This window comes from Lynx rufus, unplaced genomic scaffold, assembly GCF_022079265.1.
Source record: "Lynx rufus isolate CCGP_SWC_20201006 ecotype Redwood Valley unplaced genomic scaffold, mLynRuf1.p SCAF_17, whole genome shotgun sequence".
Taxonomy (NCBI): Eukaryota; Metazoa; Chordata; class Mammalia; order Carnivora; family Felidae; genus Lynx; species Lynx rufus.
The window spans coordinates 5,533,017-5,558,458 of NW_025814831.1; the positions used below are offsets into that span (position 1 = coordinate 5,533,017).

At 61.4% G+C, this 25,442-nt stretch overlaps 1 protein-coding gene across 2 annotated transcripts; it reads right to left on the bottom strand.

Annotated features, from left to right (window-relative positions):
• Window positions 1–1,431: 1,431 nt before the first annotated feature.
• DLK1 (delta like non-canonical Notch ligand 1) lies at window positions 1,432–9,007 on the bottom strand. Of its 2 annotated transcripts, XM_047079454.1 has the most exons (6): window positions 8,941–9,007; window positions 7,584–7,647; window positions 6,944–7,074; window positions 3,788–3,929; window positions 1,900–2,179; window positions 1,432–1,680 (listed from the first exon to the last, which is right to left on the bottom strand). In XM_047079454.1, exons 1-6 carry the CDS (start codon window positions 9,005–9,007, stop codon window positions 1,432–1,434), a joined length of 933 nt encoding a protein of 310 aa, XP_046935410.1. The 2 variants fall into 2 exon arrangements, with proteins under 2 accessions (XP_046935410.1, XP_046935409.1); XM_047079453.1 differs by having other exon boundaries at window positions 1,432–2,179.
• Between the last annotated feature and the right edge of the window lie 16,435 nt (window positions 9,008–25,442).

The window sequence follows — 25,442 nt, forward strand, 5'->3', positions numbered from 1 at the left end:
TCTCACTGGTACCCAAGGGCTGTTTAGCTGCCCGACCCTAAGAGCCGGAAAGCTAAACAGAGCTCTGTCCCATTTCTTTCTATTTTTGCAAAAAAAATAGATGCTCTTTTCAATAAAAAAGAAGTCAAATTTATAATTCAGAAGCTGGCTAGGTCTTTCAGGATCTGAGGGTTGTTAACTCAGCAACACAAATTAAACCCATAGCTGTGTAGACCAGGTCTGGTACCTTTGGCCACAGAACTAGAAAACGCCCCACAGGCAACAATTTCCACTGAACTCTGTGAAAACCTCGGTGAGGGCGGTGTTGCTGCTCAGATTTTGCCAGGGGCACTTGCGGTTAGAGGTGCATTTAAATTTCGAGGGACTATCTAATCTACGGGGTGGGAGACAAGGTAAAGTGCTGGGAATCTGGGAGGGTGGGGGCTGCCCAAGTGGCAACTCCAGACCGCACTTTGTGACTCAAAGGGGGCCACTCGTTTCCAGACGGAAAGCGGGCCAGGAGGCACCCCCCCACCTCCATTTCGAGAAAGGCAGTTGCGATCAATCTCAGTACATCAAGTTTGCATCCAGGATAGGCCAAAACCTGTAGATCCTGGGATGAGACTTAAGTCCTCATCAGATCCTAATTTCTCGGGTCAGGAACTGTTTTGGTTCGTACCCCTTCGTTCCTAATTCAGAGATTTAGAGCCAGAGAGAATTTGGATGGTCTCTGCGTTCAAGCCCCTCCCTCGAGAGGGGCCGAAGTCGGGCCCGGGGTGGGGACGGGTTGCGGTGGGGGGGGGGGGGGGGGGGGAGCTCGCCAAGGATCACACAGCGAGTTAGTGGCAGGGCTGGGACGGGGTCCTGGCCCCCTCCCTCCCCCCAGCAGCCGACCCCGGGGCTCTCTCTCTCTGTCTGACACACGGCCGCTGCACTCCGCAAAATCTCAAATCAATCGGAAAGATCTAAGCGTTGCGGTTGTTGGACTTGATGTGAGTGCACGTTGGATGTGGCGTGTGAACATTAACGAACGAAAGAGATTTTTGCCTTTATCACAGTGAGTGGTCATGCGCGGCACTCGTAATGGTTTCACGAGGACCGTGGCCGAGTCCCCTCCCGGAGAGAGAGGGGCGTCGGCACCCAGCCCCGGCTCTGTTGCCTTGTTTTTTTTTGGTCTTTTTGATTTTACGTTAAGTTTAGAGTTTAGAATAACATACTTAATTTCGTTTTACTCGTTTAAAGATGAAACTCGTGTTATTATTTTTCGATCATGCATTAAGAGAGAGAAAGAGGGTTCTTTTTGTCACACGGCAACACAAAGGTAATATACGGAAGCATAGCGTTCACCAGATTCGACACAGAATATAGCAAACTCCACCACAAAGATGAGAACAGACCGCATATAGTGAGCGCTGCGGGACCCCGCGAATACAGAGGGGCCGGTGGGGATGCTTAGATGTCGTCTTCGCCCGCCTCCTTGCTGAAGGTGGTCATGTCGATCTTCTCGGGGAAGATGATGTTGACGGCCAGGTCCTCCCCGCTGTTGTACTGCAGGAGCACGTTCCTCTTCTTGCGAAGTACGCGGTTGTAGCGCAGGTTGGACACCCAGGCCTCGCACTTGTTGAGGAAAACGATTCCCACGGTGCCCAGCACCACCAGACTGGTCAGCACGCCCAGGACGGTGAAGCAGATGGCCTGGCCCTCGGAGAGGAGGGGAGCACTCTTGTTGAGTTCCTTCATGGACACCTTGAGGATGCGGTGCTCCGGCTGCGGCACTGGCAGCTCGTGCACCCCGGGGGTCAGGCGGTAGGTCAGCCCGTGCCCGCCGGGCAGACGGGTGACCTGCTGGGGGCCTAGCGCGCGCTTCCTGCCACAGGTGGGGCCCGTGAACTCGGGCTTGCACAGACACTCGTACCTCACCTGGGTGTGCTGCAGGCAGGTGCCCCCGTTGAGGCACGGGTCGGTGCCGCAGTTGCCCACGGGGCGGCTGCACGTCTTGTCCATGAAGCCGGCGGGGCAGCGGCAGCGGAAGTCGCCCCCGATGTCGGTGCAGATGCCTTGGTTCTCGCACGGGTTGGGGGTGCAGCTGTTGGCCACGATCTCGCAGAAATTGCCTGAGAAGCCAGGGGGGCACAGGCAGGAGGCATGGGAGGCCCGGCCCTCATCATCCACGCAGGTGCCTCCGTGCTGGCAGGGGGACCTGCGACACAACAGGGGGACACGGTAAAGGGCCCTCGGGGGCTGGCCTAGGACGGAGGTGCCCAGGGAGGCGCCGGGTGCCGCGGCCCCTGTCCGCGAGGGGCTCACGGGCCGTCCGGGGCGGACGCACGCACGCCTGACCTCCCGAGCCGATGCCCGTCTCCTCTCCCACCTCTTAAGTCATCTCTCCGACCAGAGGCCTGGTGGTTAGTCACTGGTGGACGGGTGGGGAAACTGAGGCTGAGAGAGGCAAAGTTAGTGATGACCCAGGGCTGGAGGGAGCCCCCTCCCTTAGCTCCACCCCCCCCCCGGGGGCCGCTGGGCAGAGCAGAGCCCGCCCCCCCCCCACCCAGGTCCCCTCACCACACGGCCCCCGCCTTATTGTTACTCGTATCGTTATTTTCCGAGGAGAGAGCCTGCGTACTATTGTACTGGAAACCCTTAGGGACACTCAGAGTGAAAGAAACCCCCGGACTGTCTCTGCCGGCCCGGCCGGGTGCCTGTGCCCGGCTGTTTAACAGTGGTCCATTCACCCAAGTGCGGCTTCCAGACCGAAACTGTTTGCTCAAAGCAGAGCACAGGAGCATTTAACGTAAGTGCTTTTAAACGAGCAGACCCTTTGTCATCTGATAAATGCCAGAACCCAGGGAAGAAAGGGGCTCTAAGCACAAGAAATCGGCATCGCTGCTTCAGGGGGTGAAGGCTGCCTAGGAGCTGGGCTCTGGAGGGACTTCAAGGACCTCGGGTTCTATTTTGACAGTCTGGTTCGAGTTGGTGGGAGAGACAAAGCAAAACGTTTTAAAGGTCTCGCTCTGTATTCTCCCTTCCCGCTCAAAAGCAGACGTGGACGTCGGTTGTGACCCCCTCTCCTCCGACCCTCTCTGAACACTGATCTTTGGATGCTACAAAAATGCCTGTTTGTGGCCTCTCGGGCTCCAGGATTCCCCACGCCCTCCCTGGAACGCCCAGTCAAGATAAGCTGGTTCTGTACTCTAGCTTCTATATCCTCTGCCCCCCAGCTCGATCCCCCCCCCGCCCCAGCTCGGGCCCAGGACCCGCTCTGTTTGCATTCTTGCAGCGGCCTAAGCCCCGCCTAAGCCCCAGCTGAGGGCCGGGTGGGCTCAGTGGAGGTAAACAGATAAGGGCCGGAAGTGCTTTGCTGCTTTGCAGAAGTGTCCCTTCTGACTGTCGTGCCCACGGCCCTGAAAGTCCCAGAGCCTCTGCTCCGCTGCGGGTCGCTAAGAGCTGGACCTCCCCCCACCTTCATGGCTAGTCCTCCCCGCCCACCCTGCTGGCCAAAGCCCCCCTCTCCGACTCCCCAGCCGCGTCTGCCCTCACGCACACACATGGGGACTTGGGGGCATCAGAGGGAAGAGGAAATCACCTTGGGGGGGTCACTTCAGGAATTACGGAGATCACACACAGCCCCGCAAGCACCCTGATCTGGGGCGCCCCCCTCCCCCAGCCGTGGGGCTGCGGGACAGGCACTTACTTGGCCTTTTGTCAGGTGACAGGTCCAACTGGGCTAGGCTGAAAGGGTCTTTGGGGGTGTGACGCAGGAATCAAAGCAGCATTCATCGGATCGCACAGAGTGAGGAAGAATATTTACCCATTGATCACACAGGGCCCATCCTTCTCCTGACAGTCCTTTCCCGAGAACCCAGGGGCACAGGAGCACTCGTAGTGGCCGCTCTCGAGGTTGACGCAGGTTCCGTTGTTAGCGCAGGGGGTCGAGGCGCAAGCCCGGACATCTGGGGGACAGGGAGAGAAAAGCGTACTTTGTGACCCACCCCCTCCCCCAGGGAGGAGGGGGAGGGGACAGGCTGGGAGGAGAGCTTTGTGGGTAGGGGCAGGGACAGAGCCCTCCAGCCGGTCAAGCGGGGACCCCAAGCGAGCCGCCCAGAGGTCTCTGTTTGTGGCCGCTCACTGCCAGCGGTCACCGAATGGAGTCCTGAGCAAGAGCACGTAGCGACCCCCCAAAACTCTGCCGTAGGCAAGCAGCTCGGGGGGGGGGGCTGAAGGGGCTCCCTCCCTCCTGTCAGGTCACAGACACGGAAAGTCACGGCCGCTCACTGATCCTCAACCCGGGAAAGCCGGCCCCCTGTCCTGGCACCAGCTCACCCGCTCGGTCCAGGAGCGTGACCTTTACCGCAGACCCCTTCCCTCCCCCAAAACGTTGTGTGCCAGGCCCAGGCTCCTCCCCCAGATGAGTTTTCAGCCTCTCCTGGTTCGGGGGGCGGGGGGGGGGGTCCCTGCCAGTCAGGGCAATCGTGCGGCCCAGCTGTTAGAAACACCAGCTGTCCTTCATCACAGAGGGGCGGGGGGGAAATCGAGATATGTGAGGACTCCTGTCGGGAATCGAGAAACCGGATTCAGCCCCACCGCTGCCTCTGCCTCCCGGTGGTCGCTCTTTCCTCGCTCAGGATCCGAACGAAGGGGCCCGCGATAAAAAGGCTGTATCTTTTGAAGGCAGCAAAATCAGGAGTACTGAGTGCTCTTCTGTCCGTGTGGGTTTCCATGAACACTGTTACATTTCCACCGCCTTTTTCCACCTCCTGTCATGCACACTTCATTATGCCGGGCTCAGCGAGCCAGGGACAGCTGAACAAAGGGGCCTGGGCCAGGGGCTCTCCGCTGATGGAGACCCCAGCCCCCAGGCAGGGCCGCGAGGGACCTTTTCTACGCCTGGCTCCAGGGGGGGCTCAGGGTTCCGCTCCTCCCCACTCTGTGCCTCACTTTCCCCACGTACAAAAGGAGGGGCTCGCCCTGGCCAGTCCCCGGGGGCCCTTCGAGCTTTGGGTTCCTACATCTGCCAAATACAAAGCCGGGGCCAGCCAGAGACCCGGCAGCTTAAGGCCGAATGGGTGGGGGTCCCCGACGCTGAGGCCACACACACGCGGATTCGTTCTGCCTTTTAAAGAGACCCGCACCCCTCGTGGAGGGAAGATGGCAATCCATCCATAAGGGAAAGCCTGTATGCCATGCCGACGGCCTATCCAGAGCCGTGAGGCGTCCCCTGCGAGCCCCGCTTGGCGTAAGGAAACATAAAGAGATTTTATCATTACGGGAAGGTTCTAGCGGGTGAGGCCTCGGCAACGGGCTCCCAGTCCTGGGCTCCCAGCAACCCTGTCACTGGGCATCTTAAATTTAAGCTAAACACTTGCCGACCACCCCCCTCGTCCCCCCCACAGCATCTAGCCTCACGCACAGAGGATGAGCCCACCTCTTCCCAATTCCCAGGCCTCCGGCCCAAAAGGAGGGTAGATGAAGCCGAGGCAAGGAGAGAGATGCCAGGGGCAGGGGGCGGGGGGGGGGGGGGAGTTCTGTCTGGGGCAGCAGCTGCGGCCTTGACAGCCTCAGAGACAGAGACGGGTTGGGGAAAAGGGGAACGGGGGGGACAATTATCCGGAGGGCTATTTCCTCTGGACCCAGCGTCCCAAGCTGAGAGGCTTTGTCAACCCAGTGGGGAGGGGACATTTTGTCTGGAAAACTCCATGGGAGGCGATCCTGAACCTGACACCAAAGAGGGTGGGCTCTGGGCTAAAAGCCCTGATCCCAAGTGGTAGCTTTTTCGGTGGGGGGGAGACCCTCTGGGTCACGAGGCAGCCCAGAGGGTGCCGTGGAGGGGGAGCAGAGCTGTGGAGCGTGAGTCAGCTGCGGAGAAAATCCCGCACCGTCTGGCGGTGGGGGGGCGGGCAGGGGGGTGGTGCTTTAAGGACCTGAGACCGTGGTGGGGGCTCAATTAGGAAAGCAGAGCGCCTCGGCGGCTATGACGCAGGGGCGGTCAAACACGCTCTCGAATCTTCCTTAAGGGAGGGGATTAGAAGCGGCCACAGATGAGAAGTAGCCCATTCCTGGGGCCAGGGGAAGGGATTTTCGCTGGCTGTTCTCCCGATAACCTCTCACGCATCCCTACGCAGAGCCTTTTACCTCCTCGAGCGAGCCTCGACTTCCCTCTCGCTACCCCTGGTCTCTGCTAACATTGAGGACCGAGGGACAGAGGCCCCGGGGCAGCCACCCACTCTGCCGGGAGTCTTTTCCAGGACTTTAGCTTGCCCCGGCTTCAGGGCCCCTTCTGCCAAACGAGAATGGACTCAGATGGACATTTTGCAGCCCGAAAACGTAGTGGCAACCAGCTCTCAGTTGCTCGGGGTAATGGAGGACAGAGATTGCATAAATTAATGAAATCAACAGATAACACCAATCTGCACTTTGACCACTTCTCAGCTTTTCCCGACCCCCAGCCTCCCTCAACACCTGACCCCAGACGTCAGCCCTGTCCTACTGGCTCTGACTCAGTCCCTGCTCAGCACACCCATCACCCCCACCCCAGTCATTTGTTTGCTCTCGCAGCCTCGTGTGTGAATTTCCGGGAGCCGCAGCTCCGTGACCGGCCGCCCCCCCCACCAGTCCTTACCCTCTCTGAGTTCTAGTGACCCAGACAGGTTGCCCAGGTCTCCACCCTCTGAGCTTTGTGTGGCCTGTGCTGATTGTGTGACTCTTTACTCAACAGGCAGATCCCCGACAGCCCCGCTCCCCCAAAGTACTTTCTCTGGGTGCTGGTGCTGTGCCGAGGAGAACAAAACTGAGTCCCTACCTTCTAGGAGGTTCCAGGTACCAGGGGGTAGTGTATCAACACACCATTACCATACAGAGCCCTGGGTGTGTGGGAATAAGGCGGGAGGGGGAGGGGAGGCAGTTGGGAGGAGGCGGCTGGGGGCGGGGGGCAGGGATGGGGGTGGGGCGGGCAGGGGCACATGCCAACCTATGTCACAGAGCTTCCCGTTCCAGCCGTCGTCACAAACGCACTGCCAGGGTTCCACGCAGAGTCCGTTAACGCAGCCGGGAAAGGTCACACATTGGTCGCACAGGGGACCCTGCCAGCCAGGCTGGCACCTGCGGTGGGGGGGGGGGGGGTTTGGAGGAGAAAGATGGGGACATATGAAGGGGGGCAGGGGTGGAGGGGGCGCCCAGGCTGCTTTCTGTGGAGCCAAGATCCCTTGGGGGTCTTTGCACAGTGCCAGGCCAGCGGGTCGCAGGAAGCAAACACCAGACACCTGAACGGAGAACTTAAACAGAGGACCAGACGGAGGGGTCCCCAAGAGCCTGGCAGAGCGCTGCATTTTGCCGCAGTGGCCTGCAGTGGGCTCACCCTGCAAGGGGTTCTCCCAACACCCCACTTCTGAGACAGCAGACAGGAGCTGTGGCTGTGCCCCCCTCCCCATCCTCCCGCCCTCTGCCCTCTTCTCCCCCTCGCTCCCCTCCCACCAGTTTCCTGCGGGGGCGAGGAGGCTGTTTGCTGCAGCCCAGTGGCCAAGCCCCCCCCCTTTTCTGCCTGACACCATGATTCCCCAGGATTCTGCCCTGACCTCCTACAGGCTGCCTCTGGGGAGTCACCCCATTACCTGCAAACATTGTCATCCTCGCAGAACCCATTTTGGGGGTGGCAGGCCGGGAAGCACTCAGCTCCTGAGGCACAAGAAAGGTTACACCATTCACCCCACAAGGCCCCAGAGGCCAGGGCAAAGCCCCATCTTCGCCCAAAGAGTCCAAGGCCTCCCTGGAGGGAGCCAGAGACCCTCTGTGGTCCCACCAGCCTCGCACACAGTAGGCGCTTCACGTCAGGCCACTCAGAAAAAAAAAAAAAAATCTGCCGCGTTCCTGGTGACAGGGTGACCACAGGACACTGCCTGGTTCTCAGGAGCAGGTCAGACACCTAAATTCCTCCCCCGCCTCAAAATCATGAAACCTCAAACGCTAAACGCTGGGCTGGGGAGACAGTGAGGAGGGAGATTCGACCCCTGGGCACTCAGCCAAACCCTCACTTTTGCAAAGTGAGCTAAAATGGGGAGCAGATTCTGAGGCATCCGGCTTTGGAAAAGGCCAGACAGGTTCACCTGGCAGCCCGGCAGGTAAGGCATCCTGATCGTGTGAAAGGTTTAATCCCCGTTAAACCAGGCACGCAAGTCAAATCCCCCCAATCTCCCTCCCCCAGACTCGTCATATTTAAAAGACGCAAGGATTTTGCAAAGCAGATTTCTGCAATTCTGACACTGTTTAGACATCCGGACACTTTCGTAGGCGCCTACTGTGTGCATTTCCTTCGTCTGGCTCCCCAGCTTTCCAGACAGCCCCCCCACCACGAGCACTGGTGCAGTGGGGGCGGGGGGCACTGCGGGAAGGGGCAACTCTCTCCCTGTCAGAGACAGATGGCCGCCGCAGACTGAAGTGTCGCAGCCCCTCACCTAGAGAAACGCCACGCGGGAGGGGCTCGCGCCGGGCGCCTCGGTGGGAATTTGGGGCTGCGACGGCCAAGCCACCCCCCCCCGCCGTCCCCACAGACCTGGTCCCGAACGCGCACGCGACACCCCAAAGTTGCACCCCAGAGCATTTCCACACAGGGCTCCCGATCATCACCTCGTTTCTCCATACCTCCTCTCTCTGCGCACCGACACCCCTGCGAGCGCCACTTCTGCGGGGCGGGAAGGGGCTGCGGCGGCGGCGGGGGAGGGGGGGGCGGGGGTCCCACACCTCCCCCTGCCCCCGGGACCCCGGGGCGAGGCTTGGCATGCGAGGCTGGCGGGGAGGGCGAGGCGGCACCGCGCGGGGCTTAGGGTTAGGCGGGACGGGCCGGAGTCGGGGCGCACGGGACGGGGCGCGCGGGGCACCGGGCGGCCGGGGGGGGGGGGCAGGGGTGGCGTCGCAGGCTTCCCCGGAGGGGGCGCGAGCCGGGCCGCCGCGGCGTGGGGGGGGGGGGCTCACCATGGACACTGTGGCCGAAGGCCAGCAGGAGCAAGAGGACGGGCAGGAGGGCTGCGGTCGCGGTCATCGCGGGGCGGCCGGGGTCGCGGTCCCGGGAGCGGCGCGGGCGCGGGTCCGGCTCCGGGCGCCGCGCTGGGCTTCTGGTTGCGGACGCGGAAGGGGGCGCGGGCGCGCGGCGAGGGGAAAGCCAGGGCTGCACCGGGCTGCGCGCTGCGCTCTCCGCTGCCGCCGCCGAGCTGCCGCCGCCGCCGCGCGCGCCGCCCTTTTCGTACCGCCGCCCCCCCGCGGCCCCCGCCCCCCGCCCCCGCCTCCGCGCGCACGGGGCCGGCGCCGGCCAGTCCCGGTGACCCCCGCCCCTCGCGGGGCCGCCCCCCACCGCTGCGGCGTCCCGGAAAGCCGCTCGCGCACGCGGAGCGCTCTTGGCTAGACGGGCACAGGTACCCCGCGCGCGAGGGGCACACGTCCTGTACACGGGACGGCCCGCGGGCGCGCACAGGCGGGCCCGCTTAGGACAAGCGGCGGGGACGGGGCCGGGGCTGGGCCGCAGCCCCCAGGAAGACGCCAGCACGCGCTCGGAATACAGAAACACGCAGAGAAACACCAAAACACTTATCGCCAAGGTCCCGAGCACGCAGGCCATGGCTCACACGGCCGGGAAGACACAAATGCGCGCTCCGGGGACGCAGGACGCGCTCCTGACACACGCGCCCTCGGGAGAACACTGATGGAAAGCCTCGTACCCCCCTGCCCCTCGCTCTAAAGACGCAGGAAGACGCAGGCCCACACACTGCACCACCGGCACGCCCTGCGATGCAAACCCAGGTTGTAGAAATACTCCTGGGCGCCACATGCGCAGTCACAGGCACCCGGAGAGGCCAGCGGACACACGGTTATGAAACCCCCGGCATCCTTCAACATGTGCCCCAGCCTGGCCACACAGAGGCACGTGCCCAGCCACGTGCACACCTGAACAGGCGAATTCACTTGCAAACATACGGACACCAGCTCACCCACCCCCCACCCCGGCCGACAGTCAGGGCCTTGGGCACCTCCCACACGTGTGGACAGCCACACACCTGAGAGTGACAGGCACGCACGCCCAGTCCCCCGAAACCCACAGATCACAGGCTCGTGATTGCACGCTCACCAAAACACACACATGCGGTCCAGCCCAACACACACAGGCCGGCCGGGTCCCATCCGTCTTTGCCCACAGTGACACAGGTGGACAAGCTCACAAGAACGCTCACACGCAGACACACACGCGCGCGCACACACACACACACACACACACAGCTGCACAGCGAGCACTCGGCACATATTCTAGACCCACTGGGAGGCCTCCAGAGGAGTCACGGGGTTGTGGGGTGGGGAGGCCGACCTTGCCAGAGATCCTCCCCTCCCAAGAGCTGGGCGGGGGAAGCCCCCAGGCTGGGCTTAGAGACTCTCCTGGGTGGATGTTCCAGGCCCCTATTCTGATCAGGCCGCTGGAGGTGGAAATACAGAAGGGGGGGGGGGGCGGGAGGGACAGGTGATAGGAGATGAAAGGTGTTTAACTTCTTGGGGAAGGGTACCAGGAGGTCATGGCCTTTAGAGGGTTCATTTATTTATGCTTCATTTACATAGATTAATCTGCACAGAGACCCCAGGTGCAGGTGGTGGGTGCCCACAATTTCACGGCCTCCCCTTTCCCTCAGTGGGGAGGGAGGGTGATCTCTGCCACTTTGGTCCTAGGGTGGGGGGCCTTGGCCTTCAGACCATCTCCTGGGGTGGTGGCAGGTTTGAGGACATGCTCTCCGTCCTCAAGATGGGTGTGGGAAGACAGGCCACGGGGAGTCCTCAGGCACAGGGGGGCGCTAAGGCCCGGAGTCTGTGCTCCCAAAGGAAGCAGCTGCCGGAGGGCACCTGACCAGGGTGGAGACTCCACAGAGGCTGAAGCGAAGCCCCTGCCCCTTCACCCTTGTGGAAGGTGCCTCCTCCTTCTCTTCTCCTCTTCTCTGCGGAAGACCCACAAGTAGGGGTGGGGGGTGCCGTTGGGAACCACTTGAGCGACAGGCTGGGCAGGGCGGGGGGGGGGGCTGCCCCCGACTAGGCACCCACCCCGTGCCCCTTCCTTCCCATTACCCCGTCTCTCCCAGGGATTCTTCTCAAATGAAGAAACGAGTTCTCAGAGGGAAGGTCCTTTGCCCAAGGCCCCGGGGGTTCCAACGAGAGTGGCGGACAGGCCAGGCCTGGAGGTTCAACTGTCCACTGCATGGAGATGGCCCCAGCTTCCCTGACCACCCCCCCCCCTCCTTTCTTCCCTCCAAGGACCCTGACCTCAGCCTCCAAAATTATCCTACACAGCGGGCAGATTGGGAAGGGCTGGGTTCTCAGCCAGACACTGAGGAGGGGCGGGGGATCTCTGGGTTGAGCGGCCCCGGGGTGAGGGCCTCCGCCCAGACCAAGTCACGAGGTGCCAAGGTGCCATGTGGACCGTGTGGGGGACCCACGGGGCCATCACGTACACCGTCATCTAGACCCCTCCCTTTCCAACCTCGGTCCCCTCCCACCGCTGCCCTCCCCAGTTCTGGAAAGGGAGGGAGGCTTGAGGAGGGCAGTCTCACCCAAGGGCATTCATGCCCAAATGTCAGGGGCTTAGGCTGAAAGGGCACTTCCCTGGCTGGCTGGCACCTGCTCGCTAATCCCCGTTCCATCCCCTGACTGCTGAGGGCCCTGGGCCAGTCACTATGCCCCTCAGAGCCCCGTTTCCTTGTCTATAAGCAGGGAGACCACACCTGTCCCCAAAGGGAACTTGGGTTTTCCTAAGTAGAAAACCACTGTACTTACAAGGCCTGGCCCTTTCCTGCCTTCCTCCACCAGCTGCCTCTGGGCCTCCACCCCAGTGGGCTAGTTCTTTCTGGAACTGGTTCATGATCTGGCCCTCTTTAGAGCCCCCTGCAGGGCCGCTGCTGGGAGGAGTCTTTCCTGCCGTTTCAAGACCTGTAAGCCTGGAGCTTTCTGTGGGTCTCACTAAAGTGTTTGTAAATTCTGGAGACTGGAGATTTCTTTTCAGCAAGCAGACAGTGAGAAAGGGTAGCTTAGGAGTAGTGGGGAGAGGGGAGGTTGGTGACAGTCACCAGCTTCAAGGCTGTGCACAGAGAGCATGAAAATGCCAACCGGGTCCCTCGGGGAGAAGTCAGCACCGCCTGCTGTTTGCAAGCGGACCCAGAGGGCCGGAGGACTCAGGACGACTCCCTCCTTTATCTGTGCAGCCTTCCCCTCCCTGTCATTCCCTCCCCCACAAAGAACAGAGGGGATCACAAAGGAGGCAAGCAGCCCCCGCCCTCAGGAAATGCTTGGCCACCTGGTCTGCGGAGGGTGGCTTGGCCCGCGGGGTACACAGGTATCAGGGACCAAACCTGCCCACGGTGGGGCCGGATCGCAACTCCTGAACTTCAAGCCGGGCTCCTTCCGTCTGCCAAGCTGGCTCTGCCTGCAGCCCCGTGAACCTTCTGCTCCTTCTGCCCAGAGGCCAGCTCCCCGGGGCCTTACTCCACCCGGCAGCAAGCGAGCTGGTGAGGGGTGCAAGTTTTCTGAGGCCACCGAAGAAATGTTGTCTCCAGACGGTCCCCCGCCCATTCTCCCCTCCTCCCCTCTCCAAACACTGACATTGCCCTCGGCCAGCACCAGACCACTTGATTAAAGGCAGAATTGCTGATCAAGAAAGCCCAGCAGGGTCCAGCTGGAGGGGCCTCGGAGACCAGCTAGTCCTGGGCGTGCACAGTGGGGGCAAGGCAGCTGAGGGGGGAGGACTCTGCCTCCACCCCGTCTTGACATCTGCTGTGCACCCCCCTGCAGCTGAGAATCTCCAAAGCCTGAGGCTTTGTTTCTGCCCAGACTGGGTTGTGGTTTTTGGAGGTCTCTGCATTCCCACCGGTCCGGGCCTAATGGGACATGATGCAGTCGGAGAAACTGAGGCCCAGCAAAGACCCCCAGGTGCCTCTGTTCCCTCTTCTCTCTCCCTCTCCCAAATACCACGCGTTCTCCACCCTGCCTCCCGAAGAGGACACAGCTTCCCCCTCGCCCTGTCTGAGACACGTAGCCCTGCCCAAAGAGCCTGCCCATTTGACAAGGCAGGGCCAGCGTCCAGAGCTTTAGCTCTTCTGATTAGAGTCCTGGAACTGGAATTTGGACACAGTGGGGGCAGGGATCTCCCCACCACCGGGCCACAGCCCCTGAATTAGGGAGGGCTACAGGCAAGAAGGCGGGGCCTGCCTTTTCCTCCTCTCCCCGACTGTCCCCTTGGATCTGGATTCTTAAGGGGGCCTCCTTGAAGCCGGGCTGGCTGGGCCCTGCAAGGCCCGGGTTCAGAGATGAGCGCACTGAGGCTGCCCGGTTCTGAGACAGGTGTGCAGCCAGCGTGTAGCAGGGAATCCACACCAGCTCTCTGCTCAGCGGCAGGGCAGGGAGGACACTGGGAACACCCGAGGGCACCTCCCCTGGAGGGGCTGGGGGCGCCGAGCAGCCACCTTGTGGGGGGGGCGGTTTCGCGAGGGCTCGGTGCAAACGCCCGAGGAGCTGCCCGGCAGCCACGATCTGATCCGCATTCTTTCCCCAAGCAAGCGAGTTCAGCTTTGAAGACAGACAGGCTCTTTTCTCCCGCGGAGGGGAGGGGGCCCCGGGGGCGGAGGGTGGAGGGAAGTGAGAGGCGCACCGGGTACATTTAGGCTCGAGAACACGAGCACGACGGCTTGGTTTCGAGTTCAATCAGAGAGAAGCCTCTTCAGTCTGAAGTGGCTGCGCGCTCGGCCGAGCGGAGAACGGGGACCGTGCGTGGCGGGGCCGGGGGAGGCGCGTGACGGGCTCCGCGGCGTCGGGGCGCGCGAGGGAGCTGGGGGCGCACGTGTGCCCCCCGGGGGAGGCGGTGGCCTGGCCACGTGACTTCCGAGGGGTCGCGCCTCCCCCCCAGACCGCAGCCCGTTTCTCGCCACCCATCGGATGGGCGCATTCAAAAATAGCTCTTTCTCGCCTCCCTCCTCGTTGCAATCGACATGGGTGTCACGTTCGCGGGTCTAATTGTCCCCTCCTCAATCAAATTATCCTCTTAAAGGGCGCCACTGAGTCATGCTGTGTGGGTGGAGAGCTCTGGGGGTCTCCAGAAGGGTTAATAACAGCTCCCCGCCCCGCCCCCACACCTCGTAGGTAAACTCGCCCCACCTAGGTGGGAGGGGATCACAACTAGAGGAGAAAGGAGTCTTTTCATCACTTAGCCTGTCAGAAATTCCCAGAAGTTAATTTTCCATACAACGGAGGCTCCCTTCTTTTAAATGCTGTCTTTCATCCACTCAGAACGGGCTGAGCTCCTACTGTGTGCCCGGGGCTCTGCTTGGGGGTGGGGCAGGACCGGATGTTCCGCGGTGGAGTGGCGTGGTCCCTCACCTCCGAGGGCCGGGGGCTTGAGGACCCTTCAGGTTTAGAGGCCTCTGAGGTGGCGGCCTGTCAAGGGAGGGCGGTAAGAAAAGGGGAGCAGGCCTGCGGGAAGGGAGATTGAGCGCCTCCTGGAGGGTGGGGGTCCCGGGACTGGGTGTTCCGGGGTGCGTAGGAGTTCGTTCGCCAGGGTCCTCACGGCGGGACCTCTGTATGCACACACACGCGAGAGGCCAGTGTGCTGCTGTTCGTCGAGACTGGGGCCGAGTCAGGCTGGAGAAAGGGTTACAAAACCTTCAGCGTTTCGGAGAGAAAGCCCTCTTAACTATTCTTTTTTTTTTTTTTAATTTTTTTTTAAACGTTTATTTATTTTTGAGACAGAGAGAGACAGAGCATGAACAGGGGAGGGGCAGAGAGAGAGGGAGACACAGAATCGGAAGCAGGCTCCAGGCTCCGAGCCGTCAGCCCAGAGCCCGACGCGGGGCTCGAACTCACGGACCGCGAGATCGTGACCCGGGCTGAAGTCGGACGCTTAACCGACTGCGCCACCCAGGCGCCCCCCTCTTAACTATTCTTAAATATTCAACGGCCTCCCTTACCCTGGCAAACAACCTGAGGGACAGGAGTCTGTCTCCCTTTTCTCGGACCGGGGTCGACCCACGAACACATCTTGCCCAGACTTGCGGCGAGGCTTGGGAACTGGGCCAGCCCTCCCCCACCCGACCCCTGCAGCACCTGCCTACCCCCTTCCACCGGAGGGCCCGGCCAGCCCAACCCTTCAGAGGCACCAACAAAGTGCCCCGTGATGGAGAGGAAACAGGTGAAATCCTTTTCTCAAGCCCCGAGCCTCTGGAAGGAGGACCCCATCCTAGCTCCAGCTTAGGGGTTTTTAGCGTGACCGTGGCGGGACTATGACAGGACCATGACCTTCCCCATCCCCATGTCTGGGGCTTATGAAAAGAGCTGTGTCTCCTGGCTGGGCCTGATGTACCTGTCAAGTTTAGGGATGTGAAAACACACGGCTCTCGAGGAATTTAAGATGTTCCCGTCCTATATTTATTCTCTTATTTGTAAGAAGGCATTAGTGTCTTCATTCAATTATATTCAGAAATGTTTTCACCGTGCTACTACGTCCTAAGCGTTAGGGATGGCTTGCGAGGGAAGGCCCTGCCCGGTGCCCAAGCAGGGCCCCGGGACAGGCAGGTGGGAGGTCAGAGGGCCCTGCGTTGGCTCCTCTCTGCCCTCCTCCCCCCAGGCCTCCCCTGCCACCGGCCACAGCCTGCGGTCCACCTGCCGTGCGTCCTGGCCCGGGGTTGGAGACCAGCGAGCCTCTGGCCTCTCGTCCCAGACGCTCCCAGCAGCACCACCCGCCTTGGACACATCCTCCCGCCTGGCGTTAACGGACTTTGCACGTGTGTCTGACCTCGGCGGGGCCAGAAGCGCCTTTCTCAGCCCTATGCCCGGCAGCCGGGGGCCTACAGGGCTGCCCACGAGGTGTTTGTGGATTAAGTGAATTAATGAATAAATGAACGAGGCACCAAGTGTTCTCCGAGGGTTACCACGGGCCCCTCGGAACGACCCTGTGTCCTAGCTGGGGTTGTGGCGACGTCCCCACCTTGTTCTCTCCTCACCAGGGCCTCAGGGTTCTGTGACTGGGTGTGGTGAATGTGGGGAGCAGGCGCACGCAGGGAGACCGCAGCCAGCACCCCCGCTGTTACCCGCCCCCCTGCCCACCCCCCACCCCCCCCAGCGCCTGGCTTCTCTGTGTATACACTCCAAGAGCCTGTTCCTATGGTGACGCTCCTCGCCTCCAGAGGCCCTACCTAGCTGTTTACAGCCAAGCTTCAGCTAGGGATGGGGGGCAGGGGACACCCAGCCCCGGCTGACCCCGGCTCCCCCCGCCCAACGCACATGGGGTTTCTTGGTGCCCAAACTCAAGTCTGGTCTTCCGCGATGAGCCTTAATTGGATCCCGGCACAAAAATGTTGGTTCTTCCTCTCCCTCCATCTGGAGGGCCCTCCCCCCCGTTGGCCACAGAACTTGATGCTGGGGTCCAGAGAGGCTGAGCGATGTCCCCGAGGTCACACAGCAAGGTGCTGGCAAAGCGGGACCGGATTGTTGAGGCCTGGCACCCGGCCAGAATGACCCGGAGAGCTGACGGCGAGTGGTGCTTTGAGGAGCCCCAGGTTCCCTCCTTTCAACGGTGCATTTGAGGTCTGACCAGAAAGCCCACAGACTCAAAACAGACAAGAAATTCGTGTCACTAGAATAAGATTCTGGCTGGGACTGAGGGAGTGGCCCTCTGTTTCCTGCGTCAGCAACCGTGGAATTTGGGGCACGAGACAGTTTCCTGGGGCTGGACACCTTCCCTCTCTCTCCCTCTTCCTCCTCGCCCTGGCCTCTCCCTGCTCGCCCCGTAGTCTCATCTCCATGTGTCATCCTCAGGCCTCCTCGCGGGCTGCCACAGCCCTGCAATTGCCCAAGCCAAGGCCTAGCCTCTCTTCCCTCAGCCCTGCCCCTGACCATGCGCACACAGGCGCCAAGTCCTGGGGGGTCGTACCCGAACAATGGCTCTCCCGCACCTCCACCCTAACCACCACCACCCTGGTCCAAGCCACCAGACTCTGTCACCAAAGGCCACATCCGGGCCTTCCAGGCCCCTGGAGGGCAGGAGTCAGTCAGAGGCTTTCTAGATTCGTTTTCTAGAGTCCTGTTTTAACTTTTCATAGAAGGAAGGTAGAGAGAAGGAGAAGGGGAGGGAGGGATGAAAAAAGGAAGGAAGGAAGGAAGGAAGAAAGGAAGGAAGGAGGGAAGGAGGGAGGGAGGAAGGAAGGAGGGAAGGAAAGAAGGAAGGAAGGACAGAAGGAGGGAGGGAGGAAGGAAGGAAGGAAGGAGGGAGGGAGAGAGGAAGGAGGGAGGGTGGAAGGAAGGAGGGAAGGAGGGAGGGAGAGAGGAAGGAGGGAGGGTGGAAGGAAGGAGGGAAGGAGGGAGGGAGAGAGGAAGGAGGGAGGGTGGAAGGAAGGAGGGAAGGAAGGAGGGAGGGAGGAGGGAAGGAGGGAAGGAGGGAAGGAAAGAAGGAAGGAAGGAGGGAGAGAGGAAGGAGGGAAGGAAGGAGGGAAGGAGGGAGGGTGGAAGGAAGGAGGGAAGGAGGGAGGGAGAGAGGAAGGAGGGAAGGAAGGAAGGAAGGAAGGAAGGAGAACGGAAGGAAGGAAGGAAGGAAGGAAGGAAGGTGGAAGGAAGGAGGGAAGGAAAGAAAGAAGGAAGGAATAGGAAGGACAGAAGGAGGGAGGAAGGAGGGAAGGAGGGAGGAGGGAAGGAAGGAAGAAAGGAAGGAAGGAAGGAGAAGGGAAGGAAGGAAGGAAGAAAGGAAGGTGGAAGGAAGGAGGGAGGGAGGGTGGAAGGAAGGAGGGAAGGAAAGAAAGAAGGAAGGAATAGGAAGGACAGAAGGAGGGAGGAAGGAGGGAAGGAGGGAGGGAGGAGGGAAGGAAGGAAGAAAGGAAGGAAGGAAGGAGAAGGGAAGGAAGGAAGGAAGAAAGGAAGGTGGAAGGAAGGAGGGAGGGAGGGTGGAAGGAAGGAGGGAAGGAAAGAAAGAAGGAAGGAATAGGAAGGACAGAAGGAGGGAGGAAGGAAGGAAGGAAGGAAGGACAGAAGGAGGGAGGAAGGAAGGGAGGAAGGAAGGAGGGAGGGTGGAAGGAAGGAAGGAGGGAGGGAAGGAGGGAGGGGGGCCGGAAGTCTTGCCTTTTCAAACCCCCTTTCGGCTCTCCCAGGGCTGCACACGCAGAGTGAGGCACAGGGTAGGTTCTCATTAAATATTCGTGGAACCGAATTGCACCGTCGTATCCAGGAATCGATGAGGAAGCATTTGGCAGGCACGGGGGCACCTTGGGAATCGGAAACGGCCTTTTAACGCCTGGGCAGCCCCTCTTCCCGGCAAAAATTTCCTCCGGCCTGCAGATGAGTTTCTTTTCGGCACCTTTCCCCTGCCTCTCTCCGATGGGCCAATTATTTCTGATTGTATTTTCCTTCACTCTGCCTTTCCTCCACGAGCAGCGGGCAGCAGCCTTCGCTGTCTGCGGCCAGCAACGGCCCCGATTGATCCACGCGCGCCGTGCAGGGCCCCCCACCCCCGCACATTCTCAGCCGGGTTGTTCCCCACCCCCCTGCTAACTAGAGAAGGTGGGGAACCATCTCGCGTGGGCTTTCTCGGGACTTCCTCCGCACAAGGCAGGGCAGCAGGGGAGGGGGAGGTGCATGGGGGTGTCTGGGGAACAGGTTCAGGCTCCCTGGGCCACTGTCCGTCCGTTCCCTTTGGGGCTGTAACCCCCACGTGGAAGTGAGACTCTGCCCAGCACCGGCCCTTAAGGGGAGCTCTGGGTCTGGAGCTGCTGCACCTCTGAAAGCCCCATGCCGGTGACGCCGCAGGACTCAGACGCGGTGCGAACTGCAAAGGGCCACGCGGGGTCGATCGCCACCGGGGGTCCTTAAACACGGCCCTCGAGGCCCCCCGGCCCCGCGGCCTGGCCGCCTCCTGGCCCAGCACCCGCAGTGGTCCGTACCTGGGGATCCGTGCCCAGCCTCTGCCCTGCTTGACAGCTTGCGTAAGCAAGGAGACCGCGAACCAGCCGCAGGGACGGGGAGGCCCCGGAGGATCCAGGCAGGGTCCCAGCAGGAAACAGATGGCACACACAAGGCGGGTGATTTGGGGAGGGTTTAATAAAGGGCTATTTACAGAGATGCGGGCGGGCGGGGTGTGAGGAAGCTGGAGGGGTAGCAGCATACGGTCACGCTGGGGGCTACGGGGCGAGGGCGCAGTGTCACCTGAACTGGAAGCCGGGATTCCTGGTGCCGACGGGGGGGGGGGGGCGGGGAGAGGCCCCACTCCGTGGTGACCACTCCTGTCCTTCCCTGTGCCGGGACCAGAGGGCACAGGGCGGGGCCGGAAGGACAGAAAAAGAGCCCACACAACTCAGAGCATCGTTGAACCCAGCCGCCTCCGTCTTGGCCAGGGAAACTGAGGCTGAAAAGCTGCTTCAGGGCAGAGCTCTCTGAGCCTGGGTGTCCTGGCCGGGGCTCTCGTGCCCCTAGCCCTCACCGACCCGGGAGCAGTGCCCAGACGAAGGGCTCTCCTGAGCCACGATTGCAGGGAGCGCCCCTGGCCGCCACACGAGCTGAGCCACACGCCCTTGTCTGCGGGAGCTCCGTGTTGGCAGAGTCCCTGCTGTGGGCGGGGTAACAGGCGTCAGGATCCGGGTGGGACCCTGGGTGTTCTTCTCCCAGGCCTCAGTTTCCCCACTTGACTCTCCTCGGCGGTGACTTCCCGCCTGCGCACACAGCCCACTGCCTGGGTCGGGGCTTGTGGTCCCAATGGCCTGGATGGGTGGGGGGGGCCGTGGCAGGGGCCAGGGCGGGGCTGAAACTGCCGAGGGCGATGGGGTGGCGGAGAGCGGCGGTCGAGCCACGGACAGGAAGAATCCAGAGAATCAGGGGAAAGAAAACCTCACGGCGTTTAAGGAACGAGAGAATAGAGGTGTTCACAAAGGCCGTGGAAGCTGCCAGGAGACAGGTGGGGCCCAGAGACCCCGAGCTTCCTCTCACCTGGTTACCCGTCACCCCTCCCAGCTCCAAATGTCCAGCACCCGTCAGCGCAGGGCCCCTTCCCCGACTCCCAGAAACACCCTCACGTCTCCCATCTTTACAAAAACCGAGAGGCATCTCGGACACCAAGAGAGGAAAAGAACGGAGGAAGGAAAGTGGCCCTTGGTCCCCAGGGCCGCAGGGACATCAGCGAAGACGGAGGTTGAGAAGTCAGCCCCGGGGGCGGGTCAAGGGGACACCACTGGGGCAGACGAGGAGGGCTGCAAGGCTGCGGGCACGCAGGGCGTGAACCTCGAAGGCGATACGCTGTGGTTGCGAACGGGAAGGGGGAGAGAGGAAGGGTCTGCATTTTGCAAAAAGCTGTGTGTGTGTGTGTGTGTGTGTGTGTGGGCGCGTGTGCACACGTGTGTGTCTGCAGTTAAGAAGATAGAGACTGGAGGGTGTTTACAGGCAGAGACCGAGCGAGGACATAATGGATTAATTGAATAAGGAGAACACGGCCTCTCTCCTCTGTGACTTCCTGGTGTGGGAGGGCCGTGAGGGTCCGAATGACACCTCCACTAAAGGGACACGTGCTGTAATTGAATTACTGCACCCAGTGGCCGTCTGGGGCGCTGTGTGACCCCCCTTCCCGTGCCCACACACCTGACCAAAGAGAAAGCCCCCTCGCGGCCCAGGGCCCCGGGAAGCACTGTCCCCGTAGGCGGAGCACGTGTGTTAACTGTGCTTTTAACTTTCAAAGGGCTTTTCTATTGATTTTATTTACTCCTCCGGACCCAGCATTTGTCACGCTCTGCTTTAGACACCCGTGAGCCGCCGCATGCAGTGGGAGGTAGGGGGGGGAAGGTCTGGGGGCCACAGCACACGTCTGACCCTCCCCTGTGCCGTAGCCACGCAGTAAGGGCCCAGAGAATGTTTGCTGAGTGAATACACGATGGATGGATGGATGTGTGGCTAGGTGGGTGGATGGATGGAACCATATGTTTTATAGGAGAGCTCTCTCTCTCTCTCTCTCTCACTCGCTCATCAGATGGGTAAACTGAGGCCTGGCAACCAGGACCTTGTGTGGCATGCAGCCAATATTTGGAGGCATTAACGCTTGTCTCATGACTGTGATGACAGTTCGGTTTCAGCCAGGAGGCAGCCATCTAGTGTCCCCAGAATGAGTCACGGCCCCCTTCCTTGTCTTCACTCCCTCTGGGACAGGGGGTGGAGCTGGGTTCGGGCTCTGTGTCTCCCCGTCCGTGGACCTGTTGACTCTGGAACTCTCCGGGAGGCCCGGACAAGACAGAGCCCATGGCCGGGGGGGGGGGGGGGGGGACACTCAGAGTTTCATGGGGTGCCTCCCCCATATTGTCACTGCCCCCATGCGTGTCCCACGAAGGCGGCTGCTTCATCCTGACCTCCAGCATCTGTCCGTGAGCAGGACAAACCTGAACTCCCGTGCTCTCCAACCTCCGTGCCCCGGCTGATGCTGGGTGTCATTTAGAATGCCCACCGCTCACGCCCATGCCATGCTGAGGGCCACCTCCTCCAGGAGCACCTCCAGGAATGCCTGCCAGGCTCCTTGTCCCTGTACTCACCCTGAGGCTGTCTGCCAGGGCTGCTGGCCGGTTCATTGCTATGTCTAAGAGCACGGGAGCTCCCCGCGGACTGGAAACTCCTGGAGGAATGGGGGGGAGGGGCTGCACCTCGCCCCCTGCCCCCACCTTTTTGGCGCCCAGGGTCGTGAGGTCTGGTCCCGCACTTGCACTGGGTACAGGTGGAGTAGGGCTGGTGTGGCCGCCCTCTGTCCCTCCAGCTGGACGGTGGGCAGGATGTGGGCAGGGATTCCCTCCAGGGGAGCTGTTCCTGCCTCCCCGCTGTTGGGGCGCCTGTCTCTGCGGCTGCCTTGGGCCCCGCACATCCCTGTCGCTGGTATTTTTAACTTGGCCCAGCGTTTAGTAAGTCCTCCGTGTGTGGGGAGCAGTAAACAATGATCTGAGAACTTGAGTAATGAAAACATGACTCTGAGGCTGTGGAGAGAAGCCTCTGTCGCTGGCTTCATCCCGAGGAAGGCCCTTCCCTCCCGGGCCGCCTCTGCAGACGCAGGACGGCACCGCATCTGGGTCCCGGCACCTGTCCGAAAGTCAACGGTGCCTGGGGGGCTGCGGCGGGGAGGGGGGGGCCGTCCCACAAACACCTCCCTGTGGCCTGGCCCCTTCTCAGAACCTGCCGCCTCCTCCAGGCAGTCCCCCAAGGATGTGCCTCCCTCTGCGAGGGCCAGGCAGGGAGGTGGGTCTATGGCCATCTTGCACAGTGGCTGCTGTTCGTGGGTCTCTTTTCTGGGCACTCTGCTGCCGGCCAGGTGCTCAGCTCCCGGCCTCCGCGTGTCCCTGGTTCCCGTCTTCTCTCTCCTGGTCCCATGAGACCCCTCGCTCCTCTCTCCTACTCCTTGGCTGGAGGGTGAACTGTAGCCAGTTATCACAAGCCCTGGGAGCTGCCAGCAAGTTCTCTCTCCACCCTGCAGTCCACTCTTTCCTCCCGGAATGTGGCCTGTCTCAGTGGCCCCCCTGCAGACCATGGTGGACCCGTCCCTCAGGGAGGGGTCCTTCCTTCCTCCCCTCTCATGGTTTCAAGCCTCAGCCCAAACGCCCAGGCTCCATACCATCTGCCCTGGACCTCCTGGTCACAGAGCCCTGGGCCCCTTCTCACTCCTCGTCCTGCCGGAGGGATGGACGCTCAGAGACAGGCGGCTCCCCGGTTGCTGGGGGTGCTCCCTGAAGACAAGAGTCCTCCTCCCCTCTGTGGGAGTTTGTGGGGAAGGAGCTCCCCGTAAGCTGTAGACTGTCCAGAGGCAGAAAAGTAGGTGCTCAATAAATATCGGGGAGATGCCTCCCCCTGCCATACACACACAGAGGAGGTGTAGCAGTTCGTTCTCAGGTAGCACTGGTTTTGCAGGAATACAGAGGAGGTGATCACCGTCTATAGGCGACCTCAGGGAGCCGCTAAACCCTGAAAATACCTGTCCCCCCACTGGACTGCTGTCCACACCAATCTTCACTTCCATTAGCAGAAAGGAACCTGGCACCCGGTCCCACCCTCCCCTTCCCAGCTGGGGCCTTTTGAATGGGTGTCTCGAACCCCACTGGACCCCAGTGTCCACATCCAGAAGATGGGGCTAAGGACCCCCGCTCTGCGCGCCCCCTCTCGGGCTCTGGCGAAGCTGTGGGGCTGAGTTTGGAGGGAGAGTCTGGGAGCCAGGACTCGGTTATCACCACTCCCACTAATTGTTGTGATTACAATAATTAGGAATGTGCCCCCTGGCCTTTGGGGTAATCGAGCCTCTCCCAAGGGTGAAGGGGCCTCCCTGTGGGTACCCCAGCTCCTCAGAGCCGGGCCACCTGCTTGTGGGGGGGGGGGCAGGCGATGACTGGCCAGTGGGCCGGCCCGTGGGTACCCCGGAGCCCCCGATTGTCACGGGGCTTCCCCAGTTCTGCCTGCCACTTAGTTCTGCCTGTGAGAGGAACGCTGTCTCGAACAAAGCGCCTGGCCCCGTTCCCAGGTCGCATATCTGCCTGCCTCCTCCCCAGCCCCCCTTGCTTGTCAAGACAGAAGCCGGCAGGGAGGGGTTTGCAAACATGAATCGTGGCATTTATTCATATGTTCCCTGGCCCTGACTTTGTAAAAACATCTGTGGTGACTCTTCCTCGAGAGAAGGGAAAGTGCTGGTCTCTTTTTCTGCGAGCGTTGCCGGGAAAACAGCGGAACCCAGCGCTGGAAAGCATACCGTGTCATCAAGACGGGCTCATTTCTCGGGGTGTGTCGTTACCGACTAATTAGCAAGTCTGAGGACCATGACTGCAGAACAAGGGAGGAGAGGGCCCAGCAAGGCAGCCAGATGCTGCTGTGTTCCTTCACGTTGTCCCCGGGGCCCAGGGCTGGGGACGGGCCACCAGGAGCCCTCGGCTGGGGGTGGGGGTGGAGGGCCCATGCAGATACGCGTGTCCTGAGCCAGAGCAGTGCTGGCCCGTTACCTTACCGGCCGCCCGGGCTGGATTCCCCGCTCTGTGCCTGGAGGTGGTTACAACAAAATCCCAAGACCATCAGTCGGGACCCTGGGGCCCTCTCCCCTCTGCATCCTGGTGCTGGCAGTGAGGACCCCCTCCCCTCCCACCCTCCACCCCCCCCTCCCCTCCCCCCAGCACCAGCCAGCCTTCCGTGTCCGGAGGCCACCGCTGCTCTCGGCTTCCCACATACCCACGCGGTGCCTGCAGGCCTCAGTTAGAGCTGTTCCCTCCACCTGAGGACCCCTCCTCAAGCCTGTCGCTTGTCAAAGCACGAGCTCATCCTGCAAGGCTAGGTCTGAGCAAGATGAAACAGAAAGGCCAGGCTGTCCCTTTACCCACGGGCCGCCAAGGCCCGGTAGCCCAGCAGGCTCACCAGCCGTGCAGAATTGGAACCCAGGAGCACAGCTGCCGAGTCTGGACCTTCTCCCAGGGGTCTAGGGTGGCCAAACTGGGACCCCTTGTGCAGGTTCCAGCTAGGTGCACGGGTTCAGCGTGGCCCGGGGGCGTGCGCTCCCCGTTGCTGGAGGAAGGCGGGACTCAGTAAAGGGAGGGTATTGCTGTACAGGAGAGCACGGATAGACAGACAGACTGACAGACTGTGGGGAAGCTGCTAAGGCCTCTCTGGGCCTCACAGTCCCGACCTGCAAGGCAGAAATGACCTCGGGACTAACATAGAAGTCCACTCTGCCCCAAGTGCCCGGAGGTAGCTGGTGGCCAGCAGTGCCCAGAGGAGGAAGAACAGGAGGGCACATTTGACCCGAGACCCCCAGCGCGGCACGTCCCCGAGCTGGAAGAGAAGCCCTCTCCCACTGGCCGAGCGGCCGGAGTGCCAAGGTGGCCCGGGCCGGGCCCGAGAGCCTTTCTTTGGAAGGCTTCCCATTGGAGGTGACCTTGGGGATGGGCCTTGAAGGGTACAGATGAGTTTGCCAAATGCAGGGGAGGGGGAGGCCTTCCCAGCAGAGAGACAAGCTTGAGCCAGGGAAGGCCAGGGCGCCAACGTGCCTGGCTATTTTGGGAGCCTTGTCAGAGACCCGCTGGAGTGAGGGAGCAGCTGTCCCTGAAGGTTGGAGGGGCTGCCCAGCCAGGGTCCCGAATGCCAGGCCGCTGGGCAGAGTCAGGGGTCGCCTCAGACAGGCTCTGAGAAGGGGAGAGGGAAGGTCGGAGCCTTAAAAAGCTGCAGCGACCGCTGTGGGAGCGGGGACAGCCAAGAGGCCGCCGCTGGGCGCCGTGGGGAGGCGAGGAGAACCCAAGTAGGGCCTGGAGGAGGGGCTGGGGGCCCAGAGCAGCAGTGGAGATGACTTCTGCCCCGGGCCCCCCAAGCTCACGCCCCTGCAGGCGCTCACTCCCATAGCCCTGCCTTCCCTCTAAGAAGGTGTGAGAAACACGGGCCGGGGAAGGTCTGCGTTTGGCTAAAGTTCAAGACTGGCTGGGGGAAGCCAGGCGGAGGTA